We start from the raw sequence: 14099 nt of genomic DNA on the forward strand, positions 1-14099 counted from the left end.
CTGGAGAGGGGTAGGAGGGATGGCCTTCAGAAGCGGGATGCTAGTCAAGCGGTGTTCCTACCCTTAGGACAACTGAGGAGAAACTGGAAGTGATGGTGGCAAATGGTTTAGGGAAGAAGATGCCCCTGCTCTTCCCCCTGTGGCTAGTTAGATTCACCCCGCCCCTGATACGCAGGGATTGCCCCAGGATGAATCGGGGGGACCTCCGGGTCTTAGAAGTCCAGTCTAGCTCTCCGAAGCCGGCCGTGTGGGCTCTCTTTCAGCAGTCCGTCAGGGATGGGGGTGAAGGGAGGACGAGAAGGGGTGCCAGCCGTTCCTTTCGCTTTTTTATAAATGGTATTTGTTAAGCGCTTACTTTGTATCCAACACCGTTCTAAGCGCCGGGATGGGTACAAGTGAATTAGGTGGGAGGCAGTTTAGGCATCTTTCCCTGCCCCTTACACGGGAAGCCATCGCCACGGATGGATCTTGAGGGCTCTGAACGTGGAGACTGGTCTATTCCTAATCAGTCACCAATTCTCCCACCCCTCGCCTCATCGCATACCCCAATTTTTTTATCTTTCCAATTAACTGTCTCCTGGAGGCCAAACACCTCTTTGGTTATGGTATCTATTTTCAGTTGCATGCGTTGATTCTCCTGCATGGGAAAAAGGGGAGAGAGAGGGGGTAGGGGGAATGGGAGGTGGAGGGGGAGAGAAAGGGAGAAAACGAGAACCCAAGAGTAGAAAGCAAAGGAAAACGGCAGAAACCAGAAAAGAAAAGTGCACCGAGAAACCGAAAGCAAACGAAACGCTCATCAAAGCAAAGTCTGTAACAGGAGGAGTATGGGGTTCCGCAAGGGAAGATGATAGCTGAGGCTTCGATGACATGGATTTCCTCTTTCCTCCTCTATAATTCATCAGAGGATCAGGGAGGAATGTTCGAACAGCCGCTCTGTGGCTGGAGGGGGCCATATGCAGTCGACTAGTACACTCGCTTTGGCTCTCCAAACCCTCCCTTGACGTGAGGTTTCCTTGGAAACGAGGAAGCCCTTGCCCTTCTAGAGGAGAATGTCCCTCTCAAGGACACGATCAGGAGTAGGGGTGTTCCTTGGCTTTCTTTTCTTTAAACAGAGAGAAGCGGAGTCCCCATTTAGACCCCGATGTGCTTTAGCTCCACTCCACGTCATACCCACTTGTATACATTGTCATTGCCAGATAATGATAATAATTGTGGTATTTGTTAAGTGCTGACTTCTGTGCCAGGCACTGTTCTAAGTGCTGGGGTAGATAAGAGGTCATCGGGTTGGACCCAGTCCCTGTCCCGCGTGGGGCTCACAGTCTTAATCCCCATTTTACAGATGAGGGAACGGAGGCCTAGAGAAATGAAATAACTTGCCCAAGGTCACAGAGCAGACAGGTGGCAGGGCCGGAAATAGAACCCAGGTCTTCCTGACTCCCAATCCCAATTTAACCGATGAGGGAATGGAGGGCCACAGAAGTGAAGTGACTCACCCAGGGTCACCCAGCAGGCAAGCGAAGGAGGCGGGATTAGAACCCAGGTCCTTCTGACCCCCAGGCCCGGGCTCTAGCCACGTTGCCAGGTCACGAATTGATCGGCCAAGACCAACCGACGGTTGTGAGAACCAGAAGGCAGGGTCAGGAAGGATTATTCCAAGTTAGGCCATGCACAAAGGGAACTTCCCACTGCTACTTTGCTCCCTAGGGGCGGACTGCCACATGACTCATCGGGGAGGAACAAGCCCGCCTGCTCTTCCCACTGATCTCATCCCCCCGCCCCTCCCGGCACTGAAAACCGGGATTTCACGGGACTACAAAACCAGCTGGCCACACCTTCCACGCGTACCGCCGATAGAAATGCTCAACGGTGACATTTCCAGGAGGAACAAGGGCCCCAACTGAACACTTCCAATCGACGAAGAGAGCACAATATAACAGTATAATAGACACGTTCCCTGCCCACAATGATGTCCCCATTTTATAGATGAAGAGTAAGGCCAGAGAGGTTGTGACACAGTGGAGCAGTGGCAGAGTTGGGACTAGAACCCAGGTCTTCCACCTCCACGTCCCAAGGTCTTTCCATGGGACCTGCAGCAGCCAGGCAAGGAATATGTTTGTATATATGTATATACGTATGTACATATTTATTACTCTATTTTATTTGTACATATCTATTCTATTTATTTGATTTTGTTAGTATGTTTGGTTTTGTTCTCTGTCTCCCCCTTTTAGACTGTGAGCCCACTGTTGGGTAGGGACTGTCTCTATATGTTGCCAATTTGTACTTCCCAAGCGCTTAGTACAGTGCTCTGCACATAGTAAGCGCTCAATAAATACGATTGATGATGATGATGATGATGACGAGTCTGGTCCCATATCCGGCACGTCACGGATTTTTTTTTAAATGGTCCTTGTTAAGTGCTTACTATGTGCCAGACACTGTACTAAGCACTGGGGTAGATAGAAACCAATCAGATTGGACCCAGTCCGTATACCACAAGGGTCTCCCAATCTTAATCCCCATTTGACAGGGGAGGCGGCTGAGGCAGAGGGAAGTGAAGTCACTTGCCCAAGGACACAGCAGGCAAGTGGCGGAGCCAGGATTAGAACCCAGGTCCTCTGGTTCCCCCTCTCCATCCCCCCGTCTTACCTCCTTCCCTTCCCCACAGCACCTGTATATATGTATATATGGTTGTACATATTTATTACTCTATTTATTTATTTATTTATTTATTTATTTTACCTGTACATTTCTATCCTACTTATTTTATTTTGTTGGTATGTTTGGTTCTGTTCTCTGTCTCCCCCTTTTAGACTGTGAGCCCACTGTTGGGTAGGGACTGTCTCTATGTGATGCCAATTTGTACTTCCCAAGCGCTTAGTACAGTGCTCTGCACATAGTAAGCGCTCAATAAATACGATTGATTGATTGATTGATTGATTGGTTCCCAGGCCCGTGCTTTATCCACTAGGCCACTCTGCCTCCCAGATATTTAGAATCTCTTCTACACCGACTCTCTGCAGAACCTGAAAGATGATCTACCTCCGCTGATCTATTTTACGCACTTTCACAACTGAAAATGTGAATCTGCTGGAAGATTCCTGGGTTCCAGTTGAAGCCACCAGCAAGCCACGGCCTCCTTCCTTATGGGCAGGGGGTTCAAGGCGGTGAATCGTGGCTACCAAATTGGCAGACGCTCGTTGCGGGCAGGGACGGTGTCTGTGATTTTGTTCTATTATACTCTCCCAAGCGCTTAGTACAGTGCCCTGTGCCCAGGAAGTGCTTAATAAGTACGATCAGCCGACTGAAGTGATATTTTGTTTTAAATCATGTTCCTCACAGGCCCATCTCCCCGAGCCGCTAACAAGTACCGCTGTGGACCAGTTGGAGTTTAGACTCCTTTAAATTCTCCACTGCTGGAGGCTCTGAGAGGGAGAGAAATGCTCAAAAGGCAGACTGCGGGAGGGAGGAGCGGGAGAGGCAAAAAGGCCCACATAATCCACAGAGGGAATAATCGGCCCCTGTCAAATCCAGGGTTTTGGTAAGAGACTCTTACTTCCATTCTGTGACTCAGTCTTCAAAGGAGAGAGTCTTCACGAACAGCTCTTTCTCCATTTTTAAAGGAGGGCCAAGCCCAGGGAGGAAAAGGAAAGAGAATGTACACGCCTCTTCAGAGTTCTTTAGCCAACGAGCATACTGCATTATGGTTTTGAAGGAGGTGATGCACTTGGATTTGCTTCCTTTATTCACCCCGGCCTCAGCCCCACAGAACTTAAGTACAGATCCAGAATTTATTCATTTATCTTAAAGTCTACACTGTAAGCTCCTTGTGGGCAGGGGACGTGTCTCCCAACTCTTATACGGTCCTCTCCCCAAACGCTTAGCACGGTGCCCTGCACACAGAAAGCGGTCAATCAATACGATTGAAAAAAGGTGAGGCTGAATCCGGGTTTCTCTGGAGGGTGGGATTCCGATCCGGAGATGCTACGATTCTCTCCTTTGGGCGACTTTCTCCTGTTTCCCCCCTTCTACCTTCCACAAATGGGCAGAATGAGCATAGGCGAAAAATGCACCTACGAGATGCCCAAGCCCGTCAGACAGGGCAATTGGCGCCTGCCATTCATCATCATCATCATTATCAATCGTATTTATTGAGCGCTTACTGTGTGCAGAGCATTCTTCCCTCTTTGCCCGATTCCTCACACGTTTACCAAAGAATCAGTGAAAGAACCCGATTACACACACGACAGGCACTCTTGTCTTGAGAGCGGACATGACGGGTTGGTTCTCCACCGGCATTTTACACCGGAGGACTGTGACCTACTGGACTGAGCACGGGCCCGGAGTCAACAGGACCTGGGTTCTCCCGAGCGCTTAGTACGGTCCTCTGCACACAGTATGGGCTCAATAGACACCACTGACTGACTACCAGGGTTGAAGTTGTGGAAGTGGAGAGGTCCCCCCGATTTAACTTTTTTGCCCAACTCCTCCCTTCTGTGTCATCTCTCAACTTGGCACTGTACCTTTTAAGCGGCCTCAGTCCCAAGACGCTTCTGACATATCTTTTATAGTATAGATTCTAAATGATTCATTCCTAGCACCTGTCTCCCCCTCCAGACTGTAAGCTCCTTCTGGGCAGGGAACATACCTTCTAATTCTGTTGTATTGTACTCTCCCAAGCGCTTAGCACAGTGCTCTGGACGTAATAAGCGCTCAATAAATACCACTGAGTGGCTGATTGATTCTAAAGCCCAGCTCTGCCACTTCCCTGCTGTGTGACCGGGGCAAGTCACTTCGCTTCTCTGGGTCTCCGATACCTCGTCTGACAAATGGGGATGAATAATGATAATAATAATAATAATAATAATAATAATAGCATTTATTAAGCGCTTACTATGTGCAAAGCACTGTTCTAAGCGCTAAGCGACGTTCTAAGCGATGAAGACAGTGAGCCCCACGTGGGACAGGGACTGTAGTCAGCCTGATTAGCTTGTCTCTATCCCAGCGCTTAGTACGGTGCCTGGTACATAGTAAGCGCACAACAAACACCATTTTTTTTAAAAAAAGATAAATAACACCTTCCTCCACCCTAAGCCCAGGAAACGAAGCCCACCGCCCCCCCCCCCATCGCCAGAGGACATACATACCTCTATGAGCTCATCTCTTTGCTGAAGACCCTCTTTCAGTTCGTCCATCTTATGCTGAAGGACGCTGCACATGTGTTTCTGTCGTTCCAGCTCCTGTTTTGAACAAAAGATAGCGTTTTAAATTGTACTTCCCAAGCACTTAGTACAGTGCTCTGCACACGGTAAGCGCTCAATAAATACGATTGATGATGACCATGATGATTTTACAGAGTCTTTGACACACAACCGATTTCAACTGAAAACTCAATCTCCCACTGCCCGGGAGGAAGTCCAGACTAGGAGGGTGGTCAATGTTTGTGAAATGTTCACTCGCCGGAGAAAATGTTCTCAATCCTGCGCAAAGCAGGGGCCGGGACAGTGAAGAGCCTCCAGAAACTCTCTGGGAAACATCGTTATTATTACGGTATTTGTTAAGCGTGTGCCAAGCACTGTACTAAGCACTGGGGCAGTAGGAGAATCTCAGAATGTTTGTAGGGCCTCTCACGTGGGGCTCACATAAGTAGGAGCAGTCGGAGTCAGTCCCCATTTTACAGATGAAAGCGAGGTGCAGGGGAGTGAAGTGGCTTTCCCAAGGTCACAGAGCAGGAAAGCAGTGGAGCCGGGATTAGAACCCAGGTCCTCTGGCTCCCAGGCCCTCGCTCTTTCCACTAGGCCACGCTGCTTTGGATGGAAAATACCAGAACGTTTTGTCCAAACTGAAGGTAAATTTCCTTTCCCAAAGGAAGAAATGGCCACCCTGTATTCTGCCTGAATCGCTCTGCGCGTCTCAACGCCCCTGCTCTGCTGTGGGAGATGACATGGTTTAGAGGCTGATGGTGTGGACAGATTGAGTGACGGGAAGGGACTGATGCTTCTCAGAGGGATTCAATCATTCAATCATATTTACTGAGCGCTTACTGTGCGCAGAGCACTGTACTAAGCGCCTGGGAAGTCCAAGTCGGCAACATATAGAGACGGTCCCTACCCGACAACGGGCTCACAGTCTAGGAGGGGGAGACGGACAACAAAACAAAACATGGAGACAGGTGTCAAAATCATCGGACAGATAGACTTTTAGCTGTATGCACATCATTGGCAAAATAAATAGAATAGTCAACATCTACAAGCAAAATAAATAGAGTAATAAATCTGTACAAATATATGCAAGTGCTGTGGGGAGGGGAAGGAGGTAGGACAGAGGTGGGCAGATGGGGAGGAGGAGAGGAGAAAGGGGGCTCAGTCTGGGAAGGCCTCCTGGAGGAGGTGAGCTCTCAGTGGCTGATGTGTGGAGGGAGGGCATTCCAGGCCAGGGGAAGGACATGGGCCTATTCATTCATTCATTCGTTCGTTCATTCAATCGTATTTATTGAGCACTTACTGTGTGCAGAGCACTGTACTAAGCGCTTGGGAAGTACAAGTCAGCAACATACAGAGATGGTGAGCTCTATTATTGAGCTCTTATTGTACCATACTAAGCACTTGGGAGAGTAGAATCTGAGTTGGTAGACACGTTCCCTGCCTGCAGTGAACTTACTGGCCTGCGTTCATTCATCGAATCGTATTTATTGAGCGCTGACTGCATGCAAAGCGCTGTACTAAGTGCATGGGAGAGTTCAATACAGCAACATACAGACACGTTCCCTGCCCGCAACGACCTTACAGTCTAGAGGGCTGAGACCTCTGGCCTCTTTTCTAGGCTCCGGAGAAGTTGGTACCGGCATTCATTCATTCAGTCGTATTTATTGAGTGCTTACTGCGTGCAGAGCACTGTACTAAGCGCTTGGGAAGTACAAGTTGGGATGTTGTCTATGCACTTGGATCTATGACTTTAGGACGCTGATAATTCACCCCAACGCCACAGCACTTAATGATAATAATAACAATAACAATGTTATTATTGTTATTATTACGGTACTTGTGAAGCGCTTACTATGTGCCAAGCGCTGTTCTAAGAACTGGGGTAGATACAAGTTAATCAGGTTGGACACGGTTGGATTTACGTACACGTCTTTAAACTACATATAGAGATTACTCATTTACTCATATTAATGTCTGTCTCCCCCTCTAGACTGGAAGTCCGCTACGGGAAGGGAACGTGTCTGCTAATTCTGTCCTATGGCACGCTCCCGAGCTCTTAGTACAGTGCTCTGCACACAGGGAGCGCTCAGTAAATACCCATGGTTGATTGATGGGCTGGAGAAAGGTGTGTAGGGGCGGCGGAGGTCCAGACAAGCAAGGTGACCGTCGGAGGCTCGGAACCACAAGCCTGCCTTGCAGAGGGAAAGCCGACAAAAATCGCCCTCCGGACAAAGACCAGGTTCCCGGGCTAAATATTGGCCCAGGCCTTCATTCATTCATTCAAACAATCGTATTTATTGAGCGCTTACTGTGTGCAGAGCACTGTACTAAGCGCTTGGGAAGTCCAAGTTGGCAACATCTAGAGACGGTCCCTTCCCGACGGCGGGCTCACGGTCTAGAAGGGGGAGACAGGCATGGTGTGGACTCTGCCTGGAAGTGAGGAAGCTGAGGGTTGGAGAAAGATAAGCATCAGGGGCTAAAGGTCTAAGGGAGAATAAGAGGGGGCTGAGAGAGACAGAGAGGCATAGAAGCAGCGTGGCTCAGTGGAAAGAGCCCGGGCTTTGGAGTCAGAGGTCATGGGTTCAAATTCCGGCCTCACCCATTGTCAGCTGTGTGACTTTGGGCAAGTCACTTCACTTCCCTGTCCCTCAGTTACCTCATCTGTAAAATGGGAATTAAGACTGGGCCCCCCCGTGGGACAACCTGATCACCTTGCAACCTCCCCAGCGCTTAGAACAGTGCTTTGCACATAGTAAGCGCTTAATAAAATGCCGTCATCATCATCATCATGTGGGAGGAGGGGAGAGGCCAGGATGCCAGACGGCAGATTCCCCTCGAGTCTGTAAACTCACTGTAGGCGGGGACTGTGTCTGTTTATTGTTCAGTCGTTCTCTCCCAAGCACTCAGTACAGTGCTTTGCACACAGTAGGTGCTCAATAAATACGACTGAATGATCGTAAGCTCCTTGAGGACAGGGATGGCATCCACCAATCGTGGCTCAGTGGAAAAGAGCCCAGGCTTTGGAGTCAGAGGTCATGGGTTCAAACCCCAGCTCCGCCAATTGTCAGCTGTGTGACTTCGGGCAAGTCACTTCACTTCTCTGGGCCTCAGTTACCTCATCTGTAAAAAGGGGACTAAGACTGTGAGCCCCACGTGGGACAACCTGATCACCTTGTAACCTCCCCAGCGCTTAGAACAGTGCTTTGCACATAGTAAGCGCTTAATAAATGCCATCACTATTATTACTCTCCCAAGCGGTTAAGTAAATATTCCGCACCCAGGAAGTGCGGAATAGTAAGCGCTTAATAAATGCCATCACTATTATTACTCTCCCAAGCGGTTAAGTAAATATTCCGCACCCAGGAAGCGCTCAATAAATACAACTGATGGATTGATTTGTGATCTGCTTGGAGGAGAAAGACCAGGCCGTAAACTCCCTGTGGGCAGGGACTGCAGCGTCCAACAATTATATTGTATTCTCTCAAGCGCTCAGTATGGTGCTCTGCACACTGTAAGCACTCTATAAATATCACTGATGGCTTGATTGATAACCAGTGTTTGATAACTAGTGTTAGAAGAGGGTTTAATTCCGCACTGGGGAAAATGGGCTGGTAACTCCAATAAAACAGTCTGTGTTTGAAGCTACATCTGTCTGGGGAGATAACAATAATAATAATTATGTTACTAGTCAAGCACTTACTTTGTGTCAAGCACCGTCCTAAGCACCGGGGTAGATACAAGTTAATCAGGTTGGACACGGCCCCTGCCCCACATGGGGCTCGCGCTTTTCATCCCCATTTTACAGATGAGATCATCGAGGCCCAGAAATTAAGTGGCATGCCCGAGGTCACCCAGCAGACAAGTGGCGGAGCTAGGCCCGTGCTCTAGCCACTAAGCCACCCTGCTTCTCGGGTTCACCACTCCGGTCCGGGGCTGTCTGTGTGGGGCCGAAGGGGACTTCGATCGATCAATCAAACCGTCGCTCAGTGATGTTTATCGAGCGCTTGCTGTGTGTAGAACAGTGCATGGAGCGCTTGGGAGAGGACCACCTAACCGAGCTGGTAGACACATTCCCTGCCCACAACAAGCTTCCAGCCTGGAGGGAGCTTCCATTCCTTGGGAATGTCGGGATGCGGTCCGAGCTAGTGAAGCCGGGAGGGGCTCTGTAGACTTTGTCCACTTTCCACAGGCTTTCCAGGCCACCCTGAGAAAGCAAAAGGATGGGGAAGCGCTACTCCCAGGACAATCCAACCAGACCCTAAATCAATCAATCAATCAATCAATCAATCGTATTTATTGAGCACTTACTGTGTGCAGAGCACTGTACTAAGACCTTGGGAAGTACAAGTTGGCAACGTATAGAGACAGTCCCTACCCAACAGTGGGCTCACAGTCTAAAAGGGGGAGACAGAGAACAAAACCAAACATATTAACAAAATAAAATAAATAGAATAGATATGTACAAGTAAAATAATAGAGTAATAAATATGTACAAACATATATACACATATACAGGTGTTGTGGGGAAGGGAAGGAGGTAAGATGGGGGGGATGGAGAGGGAGATGAGGGGGAGAGGAAGGAAGGGAATGCTCCAAATGCTCCACGTCCACCCACACACACACAGTATTTTTTATGGTATTTGCTAAGCTCTTACTATGTGCTTCTAGACTGTGAGCCCACTGTTGTGTAGGGACCGTCTCTATATGTTGCCAACTTGTACTTCCCAAGTGCTTAGCGCAGTGCTCTGCACACAGTAAGCGCTCAATAAATACGATTGATTGATTGATTGATGTGCCAGGCACTGTACTGAGTGCTGGGTAGGTGCAAATTAATCCGGTTGGCCATGGTCCCTGTCCCATGGCAGAGCCTTAATCCTCATTTCACAGCTGAGGCAACTAAGGCCTAGAGAAGTGACTTGCCCAAGGTCACCCTGCAGGAGCTGGGATGAGAACCCCGGTCCTTCTGACCCCCAGGCCAGTGCTCTAATCCACTAGGCCACGCTGCTTGTCGAGCCCATGGCCTGAGCCCATTTCTTTGCTCTGAAGGAAGAATGGGAGGATTTTCCCTAAGGAGGAAAATTTAAGCAGCTCCATAAGTAGGCCGGGCAGGATTAGGATGAGGCCACCCCTTTAAACGCAAACCTTGGTCCAAGGTCACCCAGTATGCAGCTGGAGGAGCGGGGATTACTGTGGCAAACTGAAAAGCAGTGTGGCTTGGTGGAAAAAGTACACAGGCTTGGGAGTTGGAGCTCAAGGGTTCTAATCCTGCCTCTGCCACTCAGCAGCTGTGTGACTTTGGGCAAGTCACTTCACTTCTCTGTGCCTTTGTTACCTCATCTGGAAAACGGGGATTAAGACCGTGAGCCCCTCGGGGGACAACCTGATAACCTTATATCTACCCCAGAGCTTGGAACAGTGCTTGGCACATAGTGAGCATTTCACAAATGCCATCATTATTAATCCCAGCTCCGCCACGTGTCTGCTGTGTGACCTGGGGCAAGTCACTTCACTTCTCTGTGCCTCAGTTCCCTCACCCGTAAAACAGGGATTAAGATTGTGAGCTCCATGTGGAACACGTACGCTGTCCAACCTGATTATCTTTTATTCATTCAATCGTATTTACTGAGCGCTTACTGTGTGCAGAGCACTATACTAAGCGCTTGGGAAGTACAAGTTGGCAACATATCTTTTATCAACCTCAGCACTTAGTACAGTGCCAGGCACATAGTAAGCACTTAACAAAGACTATTAAAAAAAAAAAAGGTCGTCCGGCTCCCAGGCCGGGGCTCTTCCCACTAGGGCCAATACCGCTTTTCCAAGCAGCACGTGAGTGGTCTGGTCAAGCGTTTAGTACAGTGCTCTGCATATAGTAAGTGCTCACTTGATATGATTGAATGAATGGTCTTCATCAATGACCTCCAGGGTCAACAAGCAGGTCTCTCGGTTCTGAGGACTCCGCTCTTTCCACCGGCCCCCCGGCTGGTCTGAGGAGCCACATGGCCCCCTTACCCCTCACTCCCTGTACCAGCTGGGAGATTGTAGCATGCCCAACAATAAACATTTCACCAAAATCATTCCCCTATTTTTGAGCAAGACATACTTTTCAAGAACTTTGAAGTGCCAAACTTCCTAATAGGATAATCACTTGTTTTTTTTAACCCCCTGTAATTGTTCCCCCCAAACCCCGGACTGCCAGCCGCCCACCCCCCAAGAAGCCAGCCCCTCTCCCCGCTCGGGAGCGGAGGAGCCGACACTGTCGCTCGCGACGATATTCCGAACGTTGGATGCGTGTTGTGATCCTCCTGTCGATTTTGCTTAGTACAGTGCTTTGCATGTAGTAAGCGCTCAATAAATACCACTGATTAATTAATGGACCGTCGGCAGCTGGTCATTAACTGTCCCGCCACGCCCTCTCATGCTCTGACCCCTTATTAGAGCAAATACCTTGCTCTTAAGGTGTTTATTTCTAAGAAGCACCGTGTTCAGTGACGGGGTCAGTACGGGATCATCCGATCAACCGACAAATACCACCGATCGATCGATCGTGTGGCGGAGCCGGGATTCGAACTCCGGGTCCCTGATCCTCAGGCCCATGTCCTCTCCAAAAGGCCATCTGCTTCCCTGCACCAAGAGTGACTTTTGAACAACACCTTTGAGTCTATAAACTTTTCAGGAGGCTGGAGGAGACATAATTCTTTTTTGGCCAATTTGGTTGTTGTTATGAGGCAACGGCAGGGGCCTGGGTTTCTTTCTTGAATGTCTGGTTCCACTCCCGAGTTGTACATTTCTTAAGGCATCTCTATAACCAGCCTTCCATCACACATAGCCTCACGCACCATTAGTTTTCAATATTTCTTTTCAACCAAATAGGGGTAGTTTTAAAAAACCTATCCTCCCAGTGCAAAATAGAACTTCTCTGCAGAGGTTTTTTTGGAAACCTTGCAAGTCCAGAAAATAATTAGTAGTTAACTCATAGCCATGACCTTTTTGAGGCCCTAAAAGAGGTTTCTGGGGAACAATTACAGGGGGTTAAAAACCAAACAAACGAGTGAGCAACCTATTAGGAAGTTTGGCGCTTTAAAGTTCTTAAAAAGAAAACCTGTATGTCTTGCTCAAAAATAAGGGAATGATTTTGGTGAAATGTTTATTGTCAGGCATGCTACAATCTCCCAACTGGCCACAGCCTGGTATCTATAAATAGACTTTTCTTCATTTGCGTTATTAATTAAACAACAATTCTCACTAAGCACCATACTAAGCATCTGGGTAGAATCGGAATAATCACATCAGATCCAGTCACTGCCTACCATAGGACTCACAGTCTAAGTAGGAGGGAGAGCGGGTATTGAATCCCCATTTTACAGGTGACCAAGCTGAGGCCCAGAACTGTTAAATGACTTGCCCAGAGTCACACAGAGGGCAAGTGGCAGAGTCGGGGATGAGAACCCAGGTCCTCCAACTCCCAGGCCCAAAGCTCATCCTGACGGGCTGGGGACGGCCGACTTATTTACCTTGGATTTCTCCTCGTTCTCGCGGTAGAATTCTGCCATCTGCTCCTCTTGCTCTTCGATGACATCTTTGAGGGTATCCACTTGGTAGATCAGGTTGTTTTTCTCATTGTCTAACTGGGCATTGGACACCATGGCTTTCTTATATTTCTCCTCCACCTCTGAGAGCGACTCCTACACCGGAATCAAAAGCACCAGCAGTGAGTGTTAACTTTCGAGCCAGCTGCTCCATGGGCTACTGCGGACAGACGGAGGACCGTGGAACCGAACTGACACGGACGCTATAAGGAGTCACAAATCATACATTTATTTGTCAGAAGCAAGCCGCTTGGGATGGAGGGGTGGTGGTGGGGACGCTTGTTTAGTAACATGCACACACCTGCACATACACACACACATATAACTGCTAGACAAGAAGCTGCCCCTGAAACACAACGGGTTGATATTAGCCACACGACGAGAGCCAAGAACCTATTAGCTGCTCTGCTTTCAGCAATCCGAGTCAATTCCGGTCCCCATCCTTTTCTAATAATAATAATTGTGGCATTTATTACGCGCTTACTATGTGCCAGGAGCGGTACAAGAGCTGGGGTGGAGGCAGGCAAGTGGGGTGGGACGCAGTCCCAGTCCCACGTGGGGCTCACGGTCACAATCCCCATTTTCCAGATGAGGTCACTGAGGCCCAGAGAAGTGAAATGACTTGCCCAAGGTCACCCAGCAGACAAGTGGCAGGGCAGGGAGTAGGACCCACCAGCTTTTGACTCTAAGGCCCATGCTCTAGCCACTATACCACGCTGTTTCTAGCGGAGGTGCAATAAATCTGGATTGCAACGTGATCATGGTCTGTCTTCCCCTCCGACCAGCCCTCTCTCCTCCTCGGCCAACAGTAAGAGCAGGGTAGAGAGCGGGACAGGAGACAGTGAGATCCATTCGGCCTTTTTTCCTCCCTGCTTCCCTTTGCCACCACTGTCCCCGTCTCTAACCTTCACACCACCTCAGGAGACCGGTTCACCCAACCTTGACCGGTTTTTATTTTTTTAAATGGTATTTCTTAAGCACGCACTTTGTGCCGGGCACTGTTCAAAGCGCTGGGGTTGGACACGGTCTCACATACAGCCTTCATCCCCATTCTACAGACGAGGGAAATGAGGCTCAGGGAAGTGACTTGCCCAAGGTGCCGCAGCAGATACGTGGCGGAGCCGGAATTAGAACCCAGTTCCTTCTGACTCCAAGGCCCGTACTTTAACCACCAGGCCCCACCGCTTCTCGCTTTTCTCACTGCCTGCAAGCAATCCTGGGAGAATTTGGAGTCGAAACACGACTTTCACAGACTTGCTAAAAGGGGTGCAATTTTGGTACTTGTCATTTTTAAATCTGTTCAGCGAAA

General features: G+C 49.0%; 1 protein-coding gene across 9 annotated transcripts in view; it reads right to left on the bottom strand.

Annotated features, from left to right (window-relative positions):
• LRRFIP2 (LRR binding FLII interacting protein 2) overlaps nucleotides 1-14099 on the bottom strand; it is a 91912-nt gene that overhangs the window by 15139 nt on the left and 62674 nt on the right. For 6 of the 9 annotated variants that reach the window (XM_038740882.1, XM_038740881.1, XM_038740879.1 and 3 more), the window contains 2 exons: nucleotides 12716-12886; nucleotides 5148-5240 (listed from right to left, as the gene is read on the bottom strand). In XM_038740882.1, coding sequence (XP_038596810.1) covers nucleotides 5148-5240; nucleotides 12716-12886 — 264 coding nt within the window. Of the gene's footprint in view, nucleotides 1-544; nucleotides 638-5147; nucleotides 5241-12715; nucleotides 12887-14099 lie in introns of all 9 variants that reach the window. The other 3 variants (XM_038740875.1, XM_038740874.1, XM_038740880.1) reach the window with 1 other exon arrangement.

The sequence above is a fragment of the Tachyglossus aculeatus genome, chromosome 2, assembly GCF_015852505.1.
Source record: "Tachyglossus aculeatus isolate mTacAcu1 chromosome 2, mTacAcu1.pri, whole genome shotgun sequence".
NCBI lineage: Eukaryota > Metazoa > Chordata > Mammalia > Monotremata > Tachyglossidae > Tachyglossus > Tachyglossus aculeatus.